The 27,864-nt window shown below is 41.1% G+C and overlaps 1 protein-coding gene across 2 annotated transcripts; it reads right to left on the reverse strand.

Annotated features, from left to right (window-relative positions):
* Positions 1–551: 551 nt before the first annotated feature.
* On the reverse strand, positions 552–27,864 carry cpeb2 (cytoplasmic polyadenylation element binding protein 2). Of its 2 annotated transcripts, XM_017487989.3 has the most exons (10): positions 26,587–27,864; positions 22,996–23,259; positions 18,644–18,734; positions 17,449–17,499; positions 12,070–12,234; positions 11,826–11,915; positions 9,367–9,485; positions 7,993–8,107; positions 7,167–7,348; positions 552–6,022 (listed from the first exon to the last, which is right to left on the reverse strand). In XM_017487989.3, the coding sequence occupies exons 1-10, from the start codon at positions 27,523–27,525 to the stop codon at positions 5,795–5,797; spliced, it is 2,244 nt and encodes a 747-aa protein (XP_017343478.1). In that variant the 5' UTR covers positions 27,526–27,864; the 3' UTR covers positions 552–5,794. The 2 variants fall into 2 exon arrangements, with proteins under 2 accessions (XP_017343478.1, XP_017343479.1); XM_017487990.3 differs by lacking the exon at positions 17,449–17,499.

Below are 27,864 nucleotides of genomic sequence, written 5' to 3' on the forward strand. Positions count from 1 at the left end.
AGTACAGTACACCTACAAGTGTTTTATTCCTTACTTTAATAGACATATGTATAACTGCTCTATTGTCTATTACTCATACAGACAATTTAGATTAAAAAGATTGTAATGCGACATTTGGCTGATTTTTATTTAAATGGTTAATAATTTGTCAAATTAATTAAAAAAATATTAGTTCTTAATTATGAAAAACCTCTTAAACTACATATCAGTATGGTTTGTAAGTACAAGTATTATGGTTATATATAAAACACAACTCAAAAATGTTTAGCCTGAACATATTGGTCTTTCTATTATTATATCTATATTATAATTATATTATTATAACCATATTATTATAATTCAGTTTTGATTAATATTTAAACCTAGCCTAACATTTATATTTGTTTTGGTACTAGCTGTCATTAAAATACTGAGACCTTTTCTTTGACACATAAGTTTTTTTTTTTTTTTGTTTTTTTTTGTGGTCCAAATACGTCCCTTACGTCTTATGTCCCTTTGATTTCAAGCCCCTATAATACATTTATATATTAAACCATTATAAAGGCTCCAGCTGTGTCCGAACAGAACGGCTCTTTATTCATGAAACTGAAAAACGAAATAAAGATTGTAATCAACACCCCATTTAAATACAAAAAAATAAAAATAAATAAAATAATAATAATCAAAATAAAAATCAACATCATATTCATTTTGCATATCAAAGATCCATTCAGTAATAATTACAATCAGAACACTTCATAAACCGCTCGAGCAGATCTGTACACAGACTCTGCTTTAGAAACTAGTAACATTAACAATATTACAAAGATCTCAGCTTGAAAAATAATTCAAATGAATAACATCTTAGCAATTAGCATCATAAAATTAGATATTTATATATTTCCACATAAAAATACAAAATAATGTTAATGACATATATGAAAAATTATTCCAAGTATTTTCGCCACTATTAAAGTGAAAAAAAGAGGAGTAAAACAAGATGAAATGAAATAGAAATGCATGAAAAAAGTCTCCTTTTGATTTTGTTTTTTTTTTCTTAGCAAAAAACGCTATCCAAAATAAACTACAATCATTTACATCAGTACAAAGAGATCTGGGTTATTAAAAATAGTCGCAATGAAAAAAAGGGGTTTCATCTTTTTTCCGACCGTAAAAAAATGACAACCGTGAATCGGAACTCTGCAAAATAGGCAATGACAAAAATAAATCTGCGTTAAAAAGGTATACACTGTAATTCTCACTATTCTTTTTATACAAACGTTAGAAACAGTATTGCACGACACGACACAGATCCGAGGTTAGTCAGCCTTTCAAAGTGTGTTCAAGTTTCTGCACGTCAGTGAGGGGGAGAGACAGAGAGGCTCAAGTGTTTTCCATGAAATTAATAATAATAATAATAATAATAATAATAATAATAATAATAAAAACCTTCAAATAATAAAATAACTGAATATATTAAGTTTTTAATCACGTTAAAACGTTCAAAAGCAACTATATGTTAATTAATCTATAACTATACACATAATTGCAACTGGGTGGGTTGAGTTAGCTTGTTTTTTCTTTTTTAAAATATTTCCACCAAAAACCCTGCTGAATCATAAATAAATGGGGGGGGGGGGGGGGGGGATGTGACGAATAAGTGAAATAGAAAAATACAATCCAAGCTAGAAAAATAGAAATAAATACAACTTCGTACAACGAGGAAAAACAAAAACGGGGCAAATAAACAACACACGTTGCACAGCAAGAGGAGGACACAGTACTGAGCACAAACTCCAGCTATAGCGGAGCGTTAAAGGGATCACGTGACGGTGTAAATGTTGTCTGGAACGTTCCTTCACGGACTCTGGGACACTCGTCCTAACGTTATTTTGATCTTTTTATTTTTATTTTCCTTCAACCATCGTTCACGTCCCAAATATACATGACTGGATCGCACGTTATTGTGTCCGACGATTTGATCAAATAAGTTAGCACAAACAAACATTATTAAATAATCCGTTATAGTTAATAAAAAGGTAGTCTCGAAGACACGGAATAAAACATTAATATTAAGGAATTATTTTTTTCTTTTTACATTTTTTTTTTTTCGTGTGTGTGTCGGAGTGTACAGTAGACTTCAATATAATGATCCGATAACATCGATGTGCTACGGACGTAGAGTACAGTAGTGCACGTGATCGTGTGACGGTGGACGTGAATAAATACTCGGCAATAAATAAGAACACGTGAATCGCTAAAAAAAAAAAAACGCGAATGTTCGGATCACAGAGCAAGCGAAGGGCACTGAACATATCACCGACGCCACAAGCACAGCGAATACAGGAAGGAGCCTAACTAGCTAGCTAGCTAGACATGCACAGAGCAACTACGATGAATACAGTACCACAACGTGGCGTAACGCGCAGGCATCCGTTGCTTCCACACAGACTGTCCCTAAAACACTGTCTACGGAGTTGCACTTCATCACGGAGACGAGACGACGGAATCGGCGCAGGTCGCTACGAAAAAACTTTTCGTAAAAAAAATTATATATATGTATATATATATATATATATATATATATATATATATATATATATATATATATATATATATCTCAATTGGGTTGCATTTTTTCCCCAAAGTGAAAACGACAACAATCCTGGTTGTTTGTTTTGTCGACATTTCTATCCACGTTGATGTTTAGAGAGAAGAAGACGAGAACATCAACCATCACAGAAGACAAATATCACCTCCGCATGCTCTCGTAGCTACATAAATAAACCTAGAACCGACGTCTGGTTGTAGCGATACAATTTACCCCTTGCTAGAACGTCGGCCATTTTGAGAAACGATCCCGAGAGTCGTTTTTCCACACAGTGTTGTCTCACTGGAAACGTCGCTTGGTTTTTAGCGTAATGCAGAGGCCTCGATTTGCTCATAAGAAAATCCTAGCAGGGAAAAAAATTTTTTTTCAAATATATTAAAATATTACATTTCGCTTTTCAGTTTTGAAACGGTTTGAAAACAGCGAGGCAAAACGTCAATGTAAGCGCAAGTTAATAAGGAAAAATGTTCATCTTTTTTCCAGGCGTCGAAAATTGTAAAAATGCTACGGCGAAAGTGTAAAACGTTGCCACCGCTGCACGATACTTGCAAACGGAACATTTAAAATACGCGTGTTAAAACGTAGCATGAAGTCAGCTACGTTGTCTGTCCTTCAGGCTATGTAGCATGCTAGTTAGGCACAAGCTTTTTAATCATTAGCCTTTTAGGTAGCTAGGTAGCTTTTCTAGTGATTCTTCTTTGTGACTCAACCCAGAGTCAACTGAGTCGAGTTTACTGCTCCAGTGAACAACAAAGTTTTATAGACAGTGTTAACGTGGATTCTGGGGGGAAAATAAAGCCTAGCATTTTGGATACATTAGCTCATCTGTGTGGTAAAAAAACAAAAAACATCAGCGGGCTACTCAAAATGCTAGTTATAATCTTTTATCTTTCTTGCGATTCTTCTTTTGACTCAGTATTCAATGAGTCAAGTTTACTACTACAGAAAACAAGCTTTCTCGATTATCTTTACACGTTAGCATGAATTCCGGTAGCATTACATAATACAGAATATAAATAGCTCTTCTGTGTGGTAAAAATAAATAAATAAATAAAAAATCATCTACCTATTGAATATGACTCAATATTCAATGAATTCTGGTAAAAAAACAAACAAACAAACAAAAAAACTTAGTATTTTGGATACATGAACGCATCTGTGTGGTATTATACATCGTGTTTAGCTTAGCAACAGCTGACCTGCGTGAGTAGCAGGCACTGAAGGTAGAGATATTCGAACGTTCCGCTATCTACATAATTTCTAAACTAAACGCCAACGTGAACGCACACTACACACACACAAGACGTACGAGAGCACTGGACGGCACACTGCTTCTTCACGAAGCGATACCGCTAAATGGCGCTAACCGACGACGCTAATGACGCTATTTGTGTAAAGAAAGTTACAATATCGAAGCATGCAACGGTTTTTAGTACGCATTTTCAACACGATATTCCTTTATGCTCGCCGTTATTGAGATTATCTTGTACTTGAGAGCCTTTTCGAAATCTCTCATGCTACGTAGTGTAAGTGATCGATAAAACGAATCTTTATGTGTCTTTTTTGGAAACAGGTGCAAAGACACGCACAAATACACACACACACACACACACACACACACACACATGCATGTACGGTTTCACATTCCCTTCCTCCACGGCCGTGTGAGAGCGCACGCTGCATTTCGATTGTAATTGTTAACGTTTGTAGTTAAAGATGCCGTTACATATCGCAATAATACGTCTAGTTATTCATTATAGCAGCAAAGCGTTTCGTTTTATATATGTAGCTCACGATTAAACTGCGAGGTATTAGTCTTCCAGCGGGTCAATGATAGAGTGACTCGATATTTTTCGGATTTTAACTATTAAAGGAAGAGATTTTTATTTTATCGCAAACGAAGTCGATCAGCCAAGGCATGTTCGAACCAAAAGTAACACAAAAAGTCAGAACGTATAGGTTTTAGTTTAAAACGGAAAAACTTTATCATCCACTTACACCACACCTACTGAATTATCAAATCTGATCGCTCAGGAGGTGATTCACTTTCGACGACAATTTTCTGCTTTACGGGTTACGAAAAAAAAGATGCGTTTTTGTTGTTTTTTTTTGGCTTATCTTTTGCCTTATAAGGGAACGACTTACATTTACAGCCGCTATGACGTAAGTGATGACACGTGCTAACTTGTTTCGTCTACGTTCGGCGACGCTACGTAAATATATATGGGAAAAAATGCACAATGTCATTCTTTAGTAAATAAAATTCTGTCTGTAGTATAAAAGGAATAAATCCGTACATAACGTCCGTTACATAATGTCCAGTTACAATTACGCTCTCAAACTTTAGGAGGCGGAACCAAAGGGGGATGAACGATAACAAATTGTGGTAAAGGGAAAAAAAGTGTTGTCTAAGACGGCGGCAAGATAACGGTTTATTGTTTGTGTAAACAATAAAGAATAAACCGCCTCAAACGTCTGATATTTTGGACTTGGCTGATTGACTATATTTGAAATAAGCTAAAAAAAATTGCATAAATTCGATATTTGTTTTCCCCCCGAAACCATTCCAGAATTTACTAAATAAAGGCGAGGAGATTGTTTTCTTTCGCTACCTTTGGTAAAGACCCTTGGCAGGCATCTATTCGAGCAGGGGAGCTTACAGATTTCTACACTAGTAGCTCAGCACGGGTTCGCGATTTTCCCCGCTGTAGCGCTTACACCCTTACACCACGACGGTGCGGCTCCCCCGGATTACATCATCAAGTGTTTATCCAGAGACAATTGCGCACTTTACCCACTGGGGAGGGAGGGAGGTGGGGTTGTTTAGCAGCAGACAGACAGACGGACAGACAGACAACTGCCCTCTCATGCGAAAGACATTCTCATATCTACTTGTTAAATCTGACATATAAAAATAATTCGGGAAAAAAAAAAAAAAAACCTACAAATCTCTTTTCGGTTAATTTCCTTTTTAAAAACTAAACCAAACACCACAAAGTACCACAAAAGCCTGAGATGTAGGGACTGAGGGTAGGTTAAGGGAGCAAAAGTGTATGATTTGGTGAAACAAATGAGGCATGTAGTGTTTCTGGCTGCTACAAAAGATAAAGATAAATATTTCCATAGATCTCTATATACTGTATACTGTTAGGTGCTCTATACTGATAGCGCAGGCTCGAGGCGCGTGCACTTCCTCGTCGCTCGTTAGTTCCAGCGGAAGTGAATCTGGCGCGGCCGGTCGGCTCCCTCTTTGACCAGCGGCTTGTGGAACTCTCGGCCGGCACGGGAGTGGATGTTCGCCCAGCAGAACTCGCAGTAGTACTGCAGACATGTGACGTTGGCGCAGAAGAAGGGCGCAAACTTGCCTCCGCAGCGCGCCCCCTGACACTCGTCACACAGTTGGTCGTCCAGAACGTACGGCTTCACCTCCACCTGCGAGACACAGACTTCAACTTAGACCGACTGAGTTTGCGGAGCGACTCTCGCTGGTTAACGTCGAACATGACAGACGACACATACGGAATAACACACTTGGGGGTTGTGCTCTTACGGCAGAATAATCAACAATCAACGTGGGGTGGTGTGATGTGATGTACCCCGAAGCCACGTGGTAATACTTTCATCAAGCAGCTTATTGTTTTCCAGTTGTAATTATGTCCAGAAAAGCGCGTACCACAACAATCCGCCAAAGGCCACAATTTATTACGAAGTCATTACGTTTTTACGCATTGATAGCTACGTTTAATGTTGCCGAACGGCCGCGAATCAAGTTAGTTCGCGTTATCGCTTACATTATAGCAACTATAAACAGTCGTTCCATTGCCAGCCTCGCTTTTTCTCGTGCTCTTGAAATGAATACATAAAAAAAATAAAAACTTTCCCGTGATGGAAAACTGTTACAAGCTGTCCGTTACAAAGCACTGACACTGGAGACTCCTTCCGTAAATATTCTATGAAATTAATGCCTCCTTACAGAACGTATCGTCGTAACTTTGTTAAACAAGAGCAACTTTTGTTAAAGTATAGCTGGAACTCATGTCAGAGCTGCAGTTAGCAGTTAGAGGAAATGAATCAACACCTTCTGACCAATCGGAATGGAGAATTCACAGTAAGTAACTCTAAGTAGGGAAACTGGGTTCCGCTGGGTTTAATAAAACAAAACGGCAAACGATAAGCAATGTTCGAGCAGTTTCTGCTAGTTAACTATCCTATTTAATCATTTAGCTGCACCGCTGGATATGAACAGGAAGCGTGCTGTGTCTGTATTTTGCAAAATGACATTTGTAAAGTCAACTCAGTTACGGCTGATGTTTGCGCAGCTTTCCAGACGGGTTTTATTTGCTTGTTTATTTGACTTATGTGGAAGATCGGGTTGATCCAAATCACCTTGAATCCTCTGTGAAGCGGTGACTTTGTTAAATCCCTTTCCACATATCCAGAAAGCTACACGTTATTAAGTGCGGTTTACATTTACGACAGACTCTAAAATCATTCGGATCTATTCAATAGATTTCACTACCATGAGCCTCTACTTGTTAAACACAGACGGAGGACGAGCCCCGATCAGCTCTCGTACCCGCTTGTCGATGTCTCCGTGCTGCAGCTGGACGAATCGGGCGCTGATGGCGGCGATGTAGCTCTGCTGATTGGAGAAGGCCACTCGGCCTGCCCCTTTCGGGTACTTCAGCTCAGGGTCGGTGTCGATCCCGGCGTAACACACTCCGCCGTACAGACGGTCCATGATCATAGCCAGCTCGACTGCGGAATAAAACGAGACGTTTCAGACGGAAGCCATGTTTAAATATCAAAGGGTCTTCGAGTTGATATTTCAGGATTTCACAGTTTTCTACAAGATCCTGTATAAATACAATATCGTGTGATGATTATTAAATCATTATTATTCCATACTTGGCCCGTGACCCTGAAAAGGAGTAAGCAGTAGAAGATGGATGGATGGATGGATGGATACCTGGGTGATTTTTTTTCCTCCAGACAGATTTTTTTTAAATCAGGTGTGTTCTAAAATCCTAAGACTGATGTAAGAACACCATCAACTATGCTCTCATGAGCTAAATCAGCTGTCGAGGACACGACACTGTCTTGTAAGTAGTGTCTGAGAGGTTATACTTTTATCCTTAACAAGATATCATTTCCAGGTTTCTTGAATATTAATGGTTTGCGCTGAATTGATGCTGCGAATTTAACATTCCTACTCCTCGTGAGATATCAGATTGAAATAATCCAACAGGTTAATACTGTAACTCTATACAATGCTTCAGGCTGTACTGTCATGGTGTGCCACCAGGGGGCGCCGTCATACCAAAAGTTGACCGGATATGCCGAGTCATGTCTCAACACCAATAAGATAGTTCTGAAATCAGGAGAAAGCCCAAAGGTTTTACCTGCTCTCAGAGGACGGGGCACTCCGCCTACGAAGATGGTCTTACGCGGGTCAAGAGGTTGCGAGCCGTCCATCACAAAATCACTGTCACTCAGGTTCCACGGGCGGATCTGGACCTGAAAGACGCCAGATTACATTAATAAAACAAACAAACAAACGAAAAAAAAAAACAGAACTATGCAAAGTTTTCCATTTTAAATGAGAATTGATTTCTAGAAACTGGCAACAAATTCGATTCAGAACAAATTCTATGCGTTCTATTCTTTGGAACATTTCCTAAAATGGCTGCCAATTTATTACCGTTAGACATGTGACAAACACATTACAGACCTTTATTATGCAGGAAGGAATATTACATCGGCAATATTATGCAGGAAGGAATATTACAAGTCAGAACCGTTCCTGTAATGGGATCCGGACCCTGACGCTGCCGGTCGATACAAATAATTCAGTTATTCAGAGGAAATAGCGGAAACATGACACCGGTTATGATCAGTGAAAGGGGTTATGGACTGGAGTGTGTATTAATATCCTATAAGTATTATTGGAGTGCTATTATATAGTAATGCTGCGTTCAGATGGTGTCATGTGTTAACTAAGGAATAAAACAGTGCAAAAAAAAACCAACAACATCAACTCCTCTGTCCTGAAGTCTGCTCTGTGTCTGGGAAGCGTGCAGCCAGACCTACACAACTTCACACGTGAGTCAGTGTTTTCTGATAGCTCAAAATGTGTGCTTTTTTGCATAAAACTCCTCGAATTGGTGAAATCGCAATCGCATGGAATACTTTTGCGCGGTCTTTCACAGTGATGTTTGTCGGTAAATGAGACCTTTTAGATGTACTCGTGTTCGACGCAAGACAGCTTTGGCTGAATGCTTGCCGTGATGATGTCACGTGACGCGTCTCGGCCCGAATCTGCACAAAATCTGTGGGAATTTTGCATTCATCTCTGATTAATAGCTAGTTCTGTCATTGGAGTTCGTGAATATCAAGCTCATGTGCAGCACCTATACTTCCTGGTTGCTTACATACACATCACTGAGGTTATATCTGCATGTAATGAGACTTTCCCTGACCTTTACTAGACACATCATCTTTTTTTATTTATTTATTTATTTTCATTTAATGCAATTGCTCCTTTTTAAAGTGCATTTTCCAGTTCTTTCCACTGCCGGTGCTCATGCACTCCGGTGCTCATGCCCTAGCAGGTGGATTAGTTTAGCGTGGTGATTTATGGGAAACCACTGCCGTGATCTAATTTATATGAGCGATGCCGGACACTGTAGATGCGTCCAGGTGATTGTTTCCCTTGGATCGTTTTGAGTAAACTCGGTTAGGGACGAGTGCTAGTAAATGTGGATGTTCGGACTCACGGGCTTGTCTTTGATGGTGGGGCTGGACACACACAGGTAGAGTTTGCCGTCCTCCTCCAGACAGGCTTCGATCAGCGCCTGCACTGAGGTCTCCTCTTGGAAAAGCAGGAAGGCGTAACCTTGGCAAGAGAACAAAAATACTGTCTTTCAGCAGCTGTTAATATAGGTAAAACTGATGTGTGTATGCATGTTAAGGAGATATATATATATATATATATATATATATATATATATATATATATATATATATATATATAAGAAGTATCCAAAACTATTGGAACAGCAAGGCCAATACTTTTAAGCACGTCGTACTTTTTATCTATAGTTACATTCGATGGCGTGGAACATCCGCTACACAAGTTAGTTCCTGTTATCACTTGTGTTGTAGCAGCTATAAACAGCTGTTCCCTCACTAGCCTCTCTGTTTTCTTTCTCTTGAAATGAATAAGGGGAAAAAAAAAAACATAGCAGACTCCTTGGGCCATAAAGTTTATCTCTGACTGTTATGAAGTGCTGACACTGGAGACTCCTTCTAAAAAATTGTTAAACGAAGTTCTCGTAACAGAAACGATATACAGTATCTCACAAAAGTGAGTACACCCCTCACATTTTTGTAAATATTTGATTATATCTTTTCATGTACAACACTGAAGCAATGACACTTTGCTGCAATGTAAAGTCGTGAGTGTACAGCTTGTATAACAGTGTAAATTTGCTGTCCTCTCAAAATAACTCAACACACAGCCATTAATATCTAAACCGCTGGCAACAAAAGTGAGTACACCCCTAAGTGAAAATGTCCAGATTGGGCCCGGTGTCATGTGACTTGTTAGTGTTACAAGGTCTCACGTGTGACTGGGGAGCAGGTGTGTTAAATTTGGTGTCATCGCTCTCACACTCCCTCATACTGGTCACTGGAAGTTCAACATGGCACCTCATGGCAAAGAACTCTCTGAGGATCTGAAAAAAAAGAATTGTTGCTCTATATAAAGATGGCCTAGACTATAAGACGATTGCCAAGACCCTGACACTGAGCTGCAGCACGGTGGCCAAGACCATACAGCGGTTTAACAGGACAGGTTCCACTCAGAACAGGCCTCGCCATGGTCGACCAAAGAAGTTGAGTGCATGTGCTCAGCGTCATATCCACAGGTTGTCTTTGGGAAATAGATGTATGAGTGCTGCGGTTGAAGGGGTGGGGGTCAGCCTGTCAGTGCTCAGACCATACGCCATGTCCCAGAAGGAAGCCTCTTCTAAAGATGATGTACAAAAAAGCCCGCAAACAGTTTGCTGAAGACAAGCAGACTAAGGACATGGATTACTGGAACCATGTCCTGTGGTCTGATGAGACCAAGATAAACTTATTTTTGTTCAGAAGCGTGTGTGGCGCAACCAGGTGAGGAGTACAAAGACAAGTGTGTCTTGCCTACAGTCAAGCATGGTGGTGGGAGTGTCATGGTATGGGGCTGCACGAGTGCTGCCGGCACTGGGGAGCTACAGTTCACTGAGGGAATCATGAATGCCAACATGTACTGTGACATACTGAAGCAGAGCATGATCAGTATGCAGTATTCCAGCATGTAAACGACCCCAAACACACCTCCAAGACGACCACTGCCTTGCTAAAGAAGCTGAGGGTGAAGGTGATGGACTGGCCAAGCATGTCTCCAGACCTAAACCATATTGAGCATCTGTGGGACATCCTCAAGGTGGAGGAGCACAGGGCCTCTAATAACCACAAGCTCCGTGATGTCGTCATGGAGGAGTGGAAGAGGACTCCAGTGGCAACCTGTGAAGCTCTGGTGAACTCCATGCCCAAGAGGGTTAAGGCAGTGCTGGAAAATAATGGTGGCCACACAAAATATTGACACTTTGGGCCCAATTTGGACATTTTCACTTAGGGGTGTACTCACTTTTGTTGCCAGCGGTTTACACATTAATGGCTGTGTGTTGAGTTGTTTTGAGGGGACAGCAAATTTACACTGTTACACAAGCTGTACACTCACTACTTTACATTGTAGCAAAGTGTCATTTCTTCAGTGTTGTCACATGAAAAGATATAATCAAATATTTACAAAAATGTGAGGGGTGCACTCACTTTTGTGAGATACTGTACGCCTGTGATTTGCCTCATAGCCAGAACTACAGTGGGAGCTGCTGTTATAGAAAATGAATACCTACAGAGCCTCTAAAGGGACCTCAGTTTAAAAAAAAAGCGAGAGAGAGAGAGAGAAGAAAGCACAAAAACTATTATATTTTTATATATCCTTTTCTTTAAGAAAAAAATATCATGAAAACAGAAAATGATCTCATGCACACCATTTTTCTGTTTTAAATATTTTTTTTACCGTGTATATATTTGGGGTTATTTTTTCCCGAATGGTCCCTTCAGGGGCGCCGTAGAAGTCAAAGGCATTATTATTATTATCATTATTATTATTTATCATTATTTTGATTACCTTTTGGAGGAAAGTAAGATTTGCTCTCTGCCTTATGTGGCCAATCAACCACCAGGTGACCAAACCGCCGGAAACTGGAGGTGATCTCATCTGCATATGTACAGACAGAGAGAGAGAGAGAGAGAGAGAGAGAGAGAGAGAGAGAGACAGTATTAAGATGTGAAAATAAAACTAAATATCTAAAATGTGTAAGGATTGAAACACAAGCTGATTGAAACTGCTCTACAAAACACTCTACAGTCACCTTCGTCTATATCGGGTGGCAGGCCGCCCACAAACACTTTCCGTGAGAACCTCTCGATGCGCTCTCCGTTCTGATGCGGATAACCGGAAGATCCCAGAACTCCGCCCTGGTTACCGTGCCCGTCGTCAAGGAGACCGTCGTCTATCGGAAACAGGGAGGAGCGTCCTGTAGAAAAAAAAGAAAAGAACATTGAACATGAATGATTTATTCATCACTCCACGTACACCAGCGATGAAGTCTGTTCACACAGTTTACAAATTTACCAACACAGCACAGCGCATGCTGATTTAACGTCACGTGAATAAATAAATAAATAACACGAAGTAACCTCATGGGCTGAGTTGTTTCTAACCACATAATCACTGCTAAAGCTAAAGCCAGGTTTAAACGTGAGCTTTAGTAAACCCAGCAGTCTCAGCGCTGTTGAATTTAATACATGACCGGAAAGACAGATGTCACGTGACACGTGGGGGAAAGGTATGGCGGGCGTTACACGGTGCAGGAAGTGAAATTTTACCTCGTCGTCTGCTGTAACTCCTGGCTGCTTGTAAACAGAACAGAGTAGAAAAAGCTGTGATATGAGTGAAGCTTCGCCTTACAGGAAAAGTCAGAAATCTATTTCACACGTTTTCCCCACTTCACCCAGATGTCCGTAAGCCAAGACACGTTCGGTGTCTGACGCTCGCGTGTTTTCACCGGCGCGACGAGGCTAACGGAAATCTCTCTCAAAATCAAACCAACAACACATTTTTATCTGTACATTATTATTATTATTCCACTTTAAGCGATTACGTTAAGAGTCACTGTGAATTCCTCGTTACCGTAGAAACGATATCATACTAGATAAACCTGCGAATCTGAATTACGGCCTGCGCTACCGTCAGAGCTGCTCGTATAGAAAGTTACTCGACATGTCTCGACCAATCGGGATTCGACAATTCGACATAGCAGTGGTGTAAAGTATGACACACCGCCTGGTGAAGTTTAAGGTTCAGTAAACATAGACATTCGGCGCTTTCTCACCCAGTCGTTCATTTCGAAAGCTTTGGACCCTTGTCGTTGAAAGAAAAGGCGGGACAGAAAGGCACGACTTGTCAGAAACGCATCGAGCGAACATGGCGTGACTTACCTGCTTTGAGTTTGAGGTTTGGGGAAAACGTGTAAAATGGACTTTTTCCCGCTCATTTGCAACCCATGAACAGGCACACAGTGCACACACACATATACAAAACAAACATATACAAGACCATTCACAAGACTTCTTGATAGACATTTTTGTCAATAAATATATTTTAGTAGTACAGTGGGATATGATTGTGGAAGGAAGAGATGGGAGTACATCGAGTTATTTCTCGAAAATCTTTATTTTGCGTAGTGCTACATCTGTCACTTGAATGCTTTGGGTTCAAATCCCAACACCGCCAAAGAGCCACTGATGCACCCACCTACACTAGACTGCATTCTGCTTCGCTTGGAAGTCGCTTGGAACTAAATCCAAAAGAATAAATATATGTTATTTACTTTAAGGTTTTGTAGTGTGTGCAGTTTTTTTTTAGTTTTATTTTAGACAAATCTAAAGCTAATATGGCTAAGACACATGGCTGCCACACTGGTCTTCCTTCTTCACATTACGCTTGTCAATACACCCGGTATTTATAGAAAGACATTTCCATCTAAATGTAAGTAACCATGTATGTTTTATTTACAAGTTAATAGATTGGCACCAGTTTGTCCATGTATTATCTTACATTTCAAATAAATAAATAAATAATTTAGCTAGGTTAATGTGGTATCAAAGTTGGCTATCCGATTTCTCTGAGAACTTTAGATGGCTGGATTGGACTCTTTATTCAGCCGCTCCAGGAGGACGAGATTTGAGCTACCGTTTATTTACCTATTAATAAAGTTTGTTGTCTTATTAGTTATTAATAATAATTCCTTCGATCGTATATCTTTATACATTAATATTAGAGAATATGGTGGTCTCAGAATAATCCAGAAACGCACCATTTGCAACACAACTGATAAGAGCGATGCTAGTGACTGAGTTTAAAGGGGATTTGAGCGCATGCTAAGGGTTACACAAAAACATTCCACGTCTCTCTCTCTGCCTACAGCCAGTCATGTGAGTCGACATCATGCAGCCGGTCACATGACCACAACTGAACTCTCATGATTCATGTGACCTCCTCAGTCATGTGTCAGAGTGAAACACACTGTATATGTTTATATTCAAATCTGTCCGACTAAACTCAGCTTCAGGTGTTGCTCTGCGCTGTATTTTTCGTTGTTTCTGTGAGACGTTTAGCGGTTACGTGTCGCTCTGAAATCACAGTGGGACACCGTTATTGCTAGTGCGGTTACACGAGGAGAAAAGAAAAATCGATGAGAAATCCAATGTCTAAAATAAATAAATAAATAAAGACAGAGACACAACAAAATATCATATATTGATGTGCAAGTTATTTAGGCGTGTTCTTTTACTTCGTCTTAGCTTGCCTTTGTGTTCATTTCACTTTACTAAAGAGAACGAAACAGACCCACACACACAAGCACACATGATCTCTCATTAGGAAATAAAGTGAGCAGCTGCTGCTGACATGAAACACGGCAGTGTAAAGAGCTAAAAATACAGACTGGATCCAGAGATTGGACAGCTTAAAGCGAGCCAGTCTCAGCCAAAGCAGACGTTCTGCGTCGTGTTCCAGCGCTGCTATAAAAGGACAAGGATTGTTTGGCCAAGCGCACCGTCTGACGAGAAAGCTGATTGGCCAGCACAGGATTTCCTTAACCGGTCGCACGAAATTAGGGAAGTTCTCCGGATTCTCTTTTTGTTGTTGCTGTTGTTGTTGTTTGGAAGACGAAACTCTTGGTCTCTGGAACGTTCCGTTTGTCTTTAAGGCTGTCTAGTGAAATACTAAGGCGGAGCCATGAAATGAAAATTAACCAGGCACTGAAGCAGCCTTTCTTCTTCTTTTTCTTTCCCTAGTGACGCCATTTTAAGAGCCATTAAAATGCTTGAACGTAAATAATTACACAGTCCACGGAATGTGGATTAACTGCATAACTATATAAAATATATATAACACATTTCATTGTTGTACGCACTAGAGCTGGGCGATATGATAAAAATTTTATATCATGATACTTGAGGACAATTTGACGTATCTATCTATCTATCTATCTATATATATCTATATATATATATATATATATATATATATATATATATATATATATATATATATATATATATATAAACAGTAGTAAAATACACAAAAACATGTTAATTTTCATAAACATGTTTTTTCAATTACGTCGAGTCAACAGCATCCATTCAGTACCATTTAATTTGTAATGATTAAAAACGTAAAAAAACACATAACTGTACCAATGATATCTCAGAAAAGTGTATCGCAAAATCGTTTGTCGCGATATTGATAGTATATTGATAATATCACCCAGCCCTAGTAAGCACATGCGCTCACCGCGTTTCAATCAGAGGCCTGGGATTGTGCTGTGCGCTGCGACGGTTCAAAATCAGAAGCTGTTGTTGAAAAGATCTCACATCTCAGCTGTTAATACCGCTACTGTGATTCAATGCACACGAGCGCACGTGAAGTAACGTAACACAACGCAACGCAGCGTCCCATAAATAAGTGCCTGCAGCTTGTACAAGGAGCATTCATTTCCATGCTTTATTGTACTTTGTTTAATAAATAAGACATCTTTTTAAATACTATAAACGTGTATTAGTGCTGTTGAGGACCTTTACACTAACCCAAACAGACGTATCGAGCGCTGTTGAGGACCTTTACACTAACACAAACAGACGTACTGATCGATCTATTTCGAGTAAAAAGCATCGAAGGATGAAAGAGGCGTATGAACAGGGAGATCTGATCCTGGAGAAGTGCGGTTCCTGCCAAGACGGCTGATAAATATGGTGCCAGTGCACCAGATTAATTACATTGAGGTTTTCAGACTTCAGAGGGACAACACGTCTACTGAAGAAAAAGCACTTTACCCTAATTCGATTTTTTCCCCCTCCTGCAAAATTCGATTGTAATATTTCTCTCGCGGACACTAAGTGAGCACAAGCAGAATAGGACAGGATGAAATCAATCCAAGATCAACAAAATGGTGGGATGAAGGCTTTCTCAGACACCCCCCGGTTCAACCTTTGACCTTTCGACAGTCTTCCCCGGTGGCCCCAGGTGGCTGCAAATGATAAGGCCATGCTATAAAAAGCGTCTGCTTAAAATGCGTCCCCCGCTGTGACCCGTATACAGTGTCTAAATGTGCTTGTGGAAGTATTTAAAGGAATATGGTTTCAAAATAGAAAAAAAGAAAATGTCTGTGCCAAACCTGAGGGTTAGAATACATTTCCAGCAAATTCTGAATGAAAATCAGGCCGGAAACATACAGTCTAAAATAGAGCTCACGGAACAGACTGATCTTAGTGCTATTTGGGCGTGGCCTAATATTCTAATGAGACTCCCAGCCTGTTATACCACTCAAACAGAACAAAATAAAATAGTGCAAACCGGAGTGTCACTGTGGTTCAAGCGAGCAAATTAACTTTCGCTTGCTGGTTTGCTTTTGTTTGATGGTTTCCTTTCGTTTGCTGGTTTGAACTTTTGTTTGCTTGTTTGCTTTCGCTTGGTGGATTGCTTTCATTCGATGATTAGCTTTCGTTTACTTTTTGTTCACTTATTTAGCTTTCCTTCACCAGTTTGCTTTCATGCACTGCTTTGCGTTCATTTGCTGGTTAGCTCTCGCTCGCAAGATTATTGCTCTTTCACTGATTTGCTTTCACTCACTGGTTTTCTTCCGTCCTGTGCTTTGCTTTTGTTTGCTAATTTGCTTCCATTCCACTCCTAAAGATTTGATTAGCTGAGGAAAATGCCTACAGTTTGTCAATACATATGTGTATATATATATTTTTTTCTCCAAGAGAAGGGTGAATTATAATAGTTTATTAGTATAATAGTTTTGTAGTATAATAGTATAATAGTTTTGTCACAAACATTTTAAGCCGTAGTTTTCATCTAAATGAATCTTACAGTACAACCGAAGAGTAAAACTCCATTGACGTCTCAGCTTATTATTCAGTAACTAACGTGAATTGGATAACATTGGCTGATGAGAAAGTGAGGAATGAATCTGGACTCGTTTTAGGCATTTAGGCAAGTATCATTACATCTAATCCTTTTCCTAATGCCAGTAATGTCATACAGCTGTATTAAACTACACCACACAATGAAGCGCTGCAATGTAAACAGATACGCTGTAAGTATAGATACAGTGTTATTGGGTTACAGATGATGGGGTCAGTAGGAAGGAGTACAGAGAGATGTGATTGGCTGATGCAATTACCATTGAGCACGAGCAGGCCATCGGCGCCAGGATGTGGGCATCCCATGCGGCCTGAACATGAGAGAGAAAGAGAGAGACACACAAACGGAGAGCTGAGTGACACACTGGAATGAGCTGCCATGAAGATTCAGATTCCCACGACTCGACATATTAGCGACAGTGTTTAATAGTACAATGTTTTAAACGCAATTCTATTTTCAGGTTTCTTCCTCATGCCATCTCGGGGAGGGTTTTTTCCCCACCCGCCTCTTGGTTCTACACCTACAGCTATTGTTGTCAGTGCTACACAAATACAACTTAGTCAGAGTACTAAGAACTTCTCATCACAGAGCACTGAAAATACACAAAGAGTGAGGAAAGAGAAAGAAGCACTGCAACACCCTGCCACACCCAGAGAACCTAAACGCGCATTGACATAAAAAGCTCATTCGGAATCGAAAATCTTTCGGACTGGCGAAAATCTCTGTCGGTAATATTTGCCACCGCCAAAAATCTTACTGTCAGCTGATCCCAGGTGATTATTTACAGAAACATTACTACTAGCATGCAAAATAAAAACGACTGGCCTTGTAGCCCAAATACGTTTCTTCCAAAGCCACGCCCCCAAAAACACACTCTCGGGACGCCTTACGATGCCTGACTAGCTATACCTTTTTTGTTTACATGTTGTGTGTCATGTCGTGTTTGTTTTTCTCGTCTTTACAGTGCCTGAGGTGCCACAGAGATGCTCCTGTTGTTTTCGCAATAGGAAAACCTGCCGTAATCCTTTTTTCGTTTTGTTTGCGGTAATCATACACACACACACACACATATATGTATATATATGTATATATATATGTATGTATGTATGTATGTATGTATATATATATATATATATATATATATATATATATATATATATATACATACATACATACATACATACACATACACACTACAGAAAACCGAAATAAAGGTTCTAAAAAGGGATGAAAAATATGCACACAGGTATATTCCTTTCATCCCTTTTTGAAATGTTATATATACTGTATATATATATATACACATAAATAAATAAATAAATAAATAAATAAATAAATAAATAAATATACATATGTAACACCTACCATCGCGGAGGCTTTGAAACTATCAGTCATAGTGCACAGGAAGCGCACAGGAAGGAGGAAGCGGGAAGAGGGAATCGCGCGAGTCTTACCTTTCAGAGGCTCCTGCTCGGCCCGGATGATGTCGATCAGAGAACTCTCCAGCGAGTGCATGTTCAGACTGTCGTACATTCTGCTCCGGTCCTAATGCGGAGACACGGAGATAGACAGAGAAATAGAAAGAAAAAGAGTCTTGTAATATTTGATTTGTTTTTCTTCTCGTTTATTTACCATTTTTTAACATGGAAGGAGTCTCCAGTGTCAGCGTTTTGTAACAGTTAGTTTTTTTTTGTTTTATTCATTCCAATAGAGAGAAAAATGAAGGGTTTGTGAGGGAACGACTTTTTATAGCTGCGATAACGTAAGCTGCTCTTTTGGACGTCCCACACCATTAACTGTAACTGTAAACGGATTTTTTAAAAAGTGCGATTCTTTAATAAAATTGATGTGGTGTAACATGACGTGCTGTTGACTCTGCTTCAAGTCTCTAGTGCATGCTGGGAGATTCCTCCTGCGCTGGTTCACGTGAGCGGTGTGTTTATAACAAGTGGATCCCCTTTTTTCCTGGAATACGAGGCATCCAGGAATGCTGACCTTTAGAAAACCCTGTGGACAGTAAGTGTGTGTGTGTGTGTGTGTGTGTGTGTGTGTGTGTGTGTGTGTGTGTGTGTGTGTGTGAGTAGAACGGATAACATCTCTTTCTGCTTTGCTATAAATGTCAGCAGGGCATCCTGTGCATTTGTCCTGACAAAAGCAATTCCGTAGATGCGTGTGGACAGCGAGGGGAATGTTTACTGCACACACACACTCACTACTCTCAAGGAGAACAGGACACACACACACACACACACACACACTGGGTGCTGACATACTGTATTTGAAAGCATATGCATGTGTCAAGCATGACTGTAAATAACTCCGCACTTGGCCTGCGTCCTGCCGTAGCTGTGTGTCTGATCGTTTTACTGCATTTCCAGTGTCCCACTTTTCAGATTCAACCAAGCTCTGGATTATGTTACGCTGTCAACAAGCGCCTGGCTGCAGGGTTTGCGCCATTTCCAGCTGAACTACATTATCATAAATCGCACAAAGCTAGCTAGCCAGTTTCTGTTCTTTTTTCTTCTCCTGAGTAGCAGTGTCCCTGAGTTACCATTAGGTCCTGATGGTGCAAATCTTGAGCAGGTACCAAACGGACAACTGGAATCTTTGACGACGGATGAGTGACCAATGTTACTTTGTGCCATTACGTAATTACTACATAGAAAAGTTCACATTATTAGTAGTCATATACTTACAGCAAATAGAAAACTAACAAACAAACAAAAACAACAACACTTCTTTATGCACTAAAAAGCAGCCGAGCACACCACAATCCGAGCCAAGGAACCGATCTGAGATTCATCTCACGTCGAACCGGTTATTTACAAGGAGGAATTCTGCTTCCCTGAGGGAGGAATGAGTGAAACGAAAAGAGCAGAGATTCAATGTACTTTTGCTAGCAAGCTAACAAACACTGACCTATAAAAGTAAAAGAAAGGCTAGTGGAGGAATGTTCCTCCAGTGGAGGTTTACAATCGGGTTAACTCACGATATGCGATAACCATGTGTCCCCCTCTCTAGCACCCCCTAAACATTCTGCACTTGCACATCCACTGCTGCATGGAAGGTGCTACCTAGCAAAGCTAAACATAGCCTTAGCGTTAACACCGAGCTTCCGAAGATAAAACGGCGAGAAGCTGCCGAGCACAAAGGAGAGGAGGAGAGAAGCAAGCACTCTGAGCCTGGTGCTTTTATTACTGACAGCTTTGAAGCCATCTGGAGTTCGTGAGCACTTTGGCAGTCCGGTTATCAGACACTCCACACATTGTCGTTTTTGTTTTCACTCGCGCCTTCTGCCCTTCCTTTCCGACTCTTGGACGCGTCGGGGTCACTTTCTCTAGTCGTGACGCACGCAGGACCGCTCAGGAGAACGAGGCAGGAAGGAAGGACGGCCACGAGGAACGTGCGGAATTCCAACGCGCAGGAAAGGCGCGAGATCGAGGAAGAGGAAAAACGTGAGTCGAGACAAACCACGTCGACGACGCTGCAACTCAGAAACAGAAAGTAATGACACGACGGTCCAAAACACTCGGATCGGCTAATTTTAGAATTTACACGCAGCGGTTAGCATAACATTAGCTCGTTTTGGCTAATTTTAGTATTTACACGCAGCGGTTAGCATAACATTAGCTCGGATCGGCTAATTTTAGAATTTACACGCAGCGGTTAGCATAATAATAGCTTGTTTTGGCTAATTTTAGAATTTACACGCAGTGTTTAGTATAATATTAGCTTGGTTTGGCTAATATTAGAATTTACACTCAGCGGTTAGAATAACAGGAAATCTTTGACGATTAAAGTAAAGAATTTAGGTTAAATGAAGCGTCACTATCCTGCGTGTATTCTGCACAAGCAGCGAGATGTGTCGTTTCAGCGAAGATAGTATTAGCTGCCGCACATACGACATTACATAAATACAGCGGCATGTTCTTTCTGCTTTTGTAAAGAACCGAGGTACAGAGCTTTTGTAAAGAAGTTGCGAGCTCTGATTTTCACACGATGGTGATACCACCCCATAATGCAATGCAGTTCTCTCCTCTGTGGATCAGCGTGATTGTGTAAAACACTAAAAACAGGCCCGGTCGAGCCAGCTGACTGCATGAATACAGACGAGTGAGTCCAGGTGCTCATGCCTGCTTCACGTGTAAATGAGGTGGCCTTTCTATCAACACACACACACACACACACACACACACACAAACAATGGTTAAGCTCTGAAAGATCCACTTACACACCCACACATACACTCTCTCACCCTATCTCTCACTCTCATACATATACTCTCTCTCTCTCTCTCTCTTCCATGCCTTGCTCATTTATTACTATTCTTTATTCTTCTGCTTAAATCATTTGTTTAAAATTTCCCAATAAGTAATGCATTACATTAAAAATGATAATAATAATAAAAACTCAACATTCCAATGTTTCAATGTTCTACATTTAATCACATGTCACCGTGTTTCCCAGGGGGCGTGAAGATTTAGGTCCTCTATAATTCGGTGCATCATCAGCCGGCAGACCACAGTCCAGTCAAGTATTTCTCCAGACTAGACTAGCAGAGCACTTGAAAAAAAAAAAAAGGCCGTAACTCGGTGATTCTAGTTTTCTAGACTTGAACCAGCTCAGTTTCGCTAAAGGCAGCTTATCAGATCAGACACTAGCTACAAGGCTAGAGATATTCTGATTAGCGCACTGACAACGTGGCTTTTTAACAATGAGAAAAATGCAATTATACAGAGAGGCGTCTGTTCCAAGTGAGGTATGTTTCCAAAAATAAAGTAGCTCATCTGTCAGAGTCTGTGGAGCTGCTGTAGTTGAAAGTGCTAACGTGAAGCACCGCTGCGAAACAAAACAAACATAACCACACACTGTCATGTTTACCACCATAAACGTATTGCTATTAGCTAAGCATTACAAGATAAATGTTGTTGCGATTTGGTCACGCTAGTTGCATATCCAGACTTTGTCAGTCCGTACACGATTGTGATTATTGCGTCCAAACAAACGTTTGATTTTGATGAAGATTTTTTTTTTTTTTTAAATTAGTGATGCAACTTACGAAGTTGTTTTTTTTTGCGCCCCATTTTACGGAAAACCACTTGTCTCTGCGAAATCGCAACCGCACGAAATTTTAGCCGTACTCATGTTGTGTTGCGATGCGTCACCGACGCGTCTTGGGCCAAATTTTCTCGGGTTCGCTTGATTTTGCGTTCATTTCTGCGACCGCAATATCGCACAATTCTGGAGGGACTTGATTCGTATGAGAGGGATTTTTTTTTACGGAACGTAAATATTCTCCCGAATAAATCGCTCTTTTACAACGCGTGAAAATCGTACAGCGTAACGTAAAGTAGCGTAAACACCGGGTCAGTATGGAGAAGGCTGAAGAATCAGAAGGTTTATGTTCGCGCTAAAAGGATGTTACGATCGTCTTTGCTTAGGAGAACGAAGCGATTTTTGTTTTCCTTCTGTGGTTTACGTGGCACAAACGCATCGTGTTGAGCTACCGCTAATACTCACGCTGCATCCGTACAACCTTTTAAAATTTGGTCCATAGACATGTTTTCAAAGGAGTATAGATTCTATCCAAAATCTAACACAAGCCTAAAGCTGAGCTGATTCAATTGTACTGAATTACTGAATTGTTAATTTGGTACTTGAAAGAGCTCTTCAGTTTGTCAGAACATTAAGAGCTTTTATTTAGAGATGTGTAGGGTTTCCTTTTCAGGAAAAGGCTCCAAGTAAAACCTTGAAAACCTTTTCTCTCACACACAAACGCAAACACACGGACACACTGGGTTTGTACCTGCAGAGGCAGCAGTGTGTTGCTGTTGTTGTCGGTGCGGAACACGTTGTCGTCGCTCCAGGTCTTAGGGCCGAGCGAAGCTCCGGAGCGTGGGAACTTGGGCGGGGCGATGACGCTCCCGCTGCTGAACGGCTTCTTCATGGGCGAGATCTGGCTGAGCGAGACGGGCACGGCCATGCCGACGCCGCGCCCTCGATGGTCCCTGCCCCAGGACACGCCCGGAGAGTTCCAACTGCTGCCCCACAGAGACTGTTTCATCAGGGGCTGCGAAGAGAGAGAGAGAGAGAGAGAAGAGTTACACTAATCCGCTGAGTGACGGAACAAGAGATGGAGGGAATACAGAGATAAAGAAAAAAGCAGTGTGAAACTGAAGACAAGACGGAGTGAGACAGAGGGAGAGAGCCGGGGGAGGGGAAATGAGGTAAGAGAGAAGGGGACGAGAGTGCAGGAAAAACCGAGAAATAGAGAAACGGTGGAAGATATTACGAGGAAGAAAAAAAACATATGAGAGACAGCAAGGAAGAGAAAATAAGGGAGGGACAGAAATAGCAAGGAAAAAGGAAGAACGTTAAAGAGAACGCAAAATAGAAAGATGACGCGAGATAGAGAGACAAGAAAAAAGGAAAGGAAAAGAAACATAAAGATCTGTATCAAGTCAGTATGGGTGTGAGTGTTAATGAGAGTGTGATATGTGTGTGTGTGAGTGTGTTTGTGTGTGTGTGTGTGTGTGTGTGTGTGAGTGGTGCAGAGAGGGGTTTAAGAAGCTTTAAAGCTTTTCCTGACTCTATACCCCCCCACACATCTCCACACACAGACAGAGAGCTTACAGATAATACACAAATATACTCACTTTAATCTGTGCACATATTTGCACATCATATAACCGGGTGTGTGTGTGTGTGTGTGTGTGTGTGTGTGTGTGTGTGTGTGTATGGGTTTTTCTCTCTGTGTACTCTTTCCATCTCTCCTGTGCATATTAACCACACCCATCTACACAACCTACAGTGCCTGTGTGTATAATTAGATACCGGGCTGTGTGTGTGTGTGTGGACAAGATGAGTGTTTTGGTGTAAATGACTGATAATGGTGTCGCCGTCTAGACGTTGGGAACGAAAACATGAGCTGCCTCCAGAACTGCTGCATTTCAGGAGGGAGCCGTAACGCCTGTATTCTGAACACGCACGCAACACACAACTCGAATGCCTCAAAACAGCTAACACTAATAAAAAGTGCTTATTGTGTACTAATATAAAGGATAATCTAAAGGTTTCGGACAATATACGGCAGATTTGTACTTAATAAAGATGTGATAAGTTCAAATACTAACCGTTTTAACCGTTAACTGTTCACTAAAGCTAGCTAGCATGTAACTAATGCTAAAATAAGGAGCTGTCATGGAACTATATTAGCTGAATTAGCATTAAACAGTGTTCACTTTAACAGCTCATTTGAATTTAGTTTGAGTCTTTTGATGATAATAGATTATATAGTGATATTTTAGGCATTTGGTTATTAAAAATTGGATAACTGTTCACTAATGCAAGCTAGCTTTCGCCGTCTTGCTAACGTTACAACAAGGGGCTGTCATGCAGTTAAATTAGCTGAAAATATGTAGCTAGCTAGCTAATACACCCATAAGTCTTAATTTAAACAGATCATTTGAATTTAGTATACACTAATGTTGGAAAATATATATTTTATAGTTATTATTAATTACATAGGCCTAACATAGGCATAACCAAGCTAGCTAGCTTGTACGGTCTTGCTATTACAACAACAACAACAACAACAAAAAGACCTAGTTTTACAGAAAGTAATAAAATAAACACTACCATGAATAAAAGTATTAAATGCAGCTAGCTGGCTACACTGATGAGCTGTCTTTTCTAGCTAAGATAAATAGCTAGCTTGATAGTTAGCCTTTCTGACTCTATAAAACAACGCATTTAGTGCGGTAGTACACATCCAGCTAACAGTAAACTACATCAGAACGTTCGGCAGTTTTAGAAACATTACAAATACGTTCAGAAAACAAAACTCCAGCGCTGTGTGATGATCCTAGACTCAGGTTTGCATTCGACTAGGTCTACTAGGGCTAATTATTTACTAAATAACTGAACCAAAAACTGAAAATTACTAAGATATCCAACTATAAAGTTGGATATATAAAGTTGGATAAAGTTATGGGCTTACACAAGTACACACACACTCACTGTACAACACAAACACACTTACACATCCTAGAGGCCTTTAAATAACATCACAATGTCTACTGTAATAGAAAATTATAGTGACTTATGTCTATATTATAGTGACTATAGTGAATCATAGTGAATTTTATCAAAGAATGAAACAGCATTTTATAATCACGATACAATTTCCCCACCAATTTAGGTTTGTAAACATGGAATAAATAGAAAAATAATTTAAAAGGTAAACGACCTTGTCCTTCGCAATATGTTTGCTGATCGCCATTTAACCCTTTAAAGTCTCAGCTTATTATTATTAAGTAATTACTTTGAATTATTCAGTAACTATAGTGACTCGTTTAGCGATTTAAATTATATTACTGTGATAAATATTTGCATATGGTCCTATCTGATATTCGACTTTTCCTGGATGACGGTGTCCATGATGGCCCCGATCACGGCCATGGCACAACTTATTCCCAGATCTCCGATAACGATAAAGAGTGACAATAATATATCATGGCGATAGTTACACTATAATTATCAAAGGATAATCGTATTGGCCGCGTTTAATAACAAAATCCCTGTGATCTATTATTCAGTACTTATGCACAGATGAAGATGCTGATTAAATGAAAGGTTGCCAGATTGGCCGGTTTCCAGCATAATTATCGTTTTTAATCCGACCCAACCCTCTGAACCAGCCTACGACTGCACAATATGGACAAATATTATAATTACATTGGCACATACAGTGTAGACTGGTTTTTCTCAGAGTTACTCATACGCCATGTCAGGGTGTGTTCCTTCCATTTTCTTAAAATGTTATTTCATCATGGAAACGAGTTCAAGTAGCCGATACGATTAGCTTTTTAAAAATACCGTGCTAGTTGAACGTCACGGTTTATCACTTAACCAGTTAAACCTGCACGTCTAATCGGGATGCGCATTTCATTTATTTGTATTTATTAATCATTATTGCGGTAGTGGTCTTCACATTACTAGTCAAAGGTGCATATAAATGAGCACTGGAACTAAATTAGGTCGGATTGTAATTAAGACGCATCGCAGATTCAGACGTTTGCTTTAATTAACTGCATTACATTTAATTAATTATATAGGCGCAATATGATGTTTTTATCCGTATCTTGCTGCTCTGATGCCTCATACAGTGATTCTGTGCAACGATGTCTTACAATGCAGCTATTAAACACGTATTAATGGATTACTGAGGCGACATGGATGAAGCTCGCCCTTTGCACCACATCACAGCACACAAAACTGATTTGCATACTGCAGTACTGCGATACATGTATCAATATTAAATCCTAATAATATCGCGATATTGAACGATATATCGTGCACCCCGTAAAGTGGCTCGCTCGGTGGTCTGCTGTGTCACCTGCTGCTGGTTGTAGCTGTTCCTCTGCTGCAGGAAGGTGCCGTGCTGCGGGCTGAGCGGGGAGCGGCGGCTGGGCGCGTGCTGCGGCGGAGCGCCGCCCATCTGCGGCGAGAACGGAGCGCCGAACCCGTGCGCGTTCACACCGGGAGAGAAACTCTGGAAGAAGCCGGGATTCACCGAGGAAGGGATTCCTGGGTAGAATCCTCCATCGGGCTCGGTACCAGGCATGATGTGACTCCCGTTGTTGGATACCGGCGGCGGGGGGGAGCTCGTGTGCACGGACCACGGTGCACCGAACCCGGGGAGGGAGGGGGAAGCAGCCGAGGTCTCATGATGCGGGAGGCTCGTAAAGGCCGCTGCGAGATGCGCACTTGCGGGCTCCATTCGGATCTGGACCTTGTTGGGACTCACGGATGCACTCGAGGGCGTCGCAGCATCGGTCAGAGCGTCTTCCGGGAGCTGACCGGGGCCTTCGGGGGCGCACTCGGAGTCTGCGTGCGGATTGTCGCTCCTTTCTCTCTCAAGGTCACGCAGTGACGCGACAGCACCGAAGCGGCCTTGTCCGGCCTTATAGTCGCTGAAGTCGTAGTCCGTGTGGGGATGACCGTTCCCGTGGTCGCCGCCGGTGGGTTGCGATCGCTCGGCCGCCGCGTTTCCGGCCTCGTCGCTCGACTCGGTGGACGCGACCTGACGCCGCGAGGCTGTCACCCCCGCGAGCTCATCCTGCATGTTTCGCCGGGGCGCGGCGGCCGACGGTGAGCGCGGGGACGCTGCTGCGCTGCTGCTTTTGCGCGAGACAGACTGCAGAGACGCGGCGGGGAGGAGGAGGTCACCGGTGACCGGGGAGAGGCTCGAGTAGGACGATCTGAAAGCGCCGAACAGTGCGCTGCCGCTGTCGAGACTCGCTGTCTGTAACAAGCCGAAGCCGTAATCACCCATTTATTTGCGTCAAAACACGGGAATAAAAACAGGAGCTCGCGAATATCCGCGGGCCTTTTTCTTTTCTTTTCTTTCTTTTTTTTTTTATCCAAGAACAAAAAACGGGAGCGCGCAGTGACCTTTAACTTCCCATACAGCGTATAGAGAGAGAGGAGGAGCTGTAGGGGGTCGGCCGTCGATAAATCGTCGAGCCGCGTTTAGTCTCTGATTATATTACAATCTGCGGCTATTTATATTTTATTATTATCATTGTTTTCTTTTTTTATCCGGACCGTTTTTTTCGCCGACCGACTGCGCATCCCCCGCTTCCTCGGCGTTACCCGGCCGCTCATCTGATCT

Source organism: Ictalurus punctatus, chromosome 15 (assembly GCF_001660625.3).
Source record: "Ictalurus punctatus breed USDA103 chromosome 15, Coco_2.0, whole genome shotgun sequence".
Taxonomy (NCBI): Eukaryota; Metazoa; Chordata; class Actinopteri; order Siluriformes; family Ictaluridae; genus Ictalurus; species Ictalurus punctatus.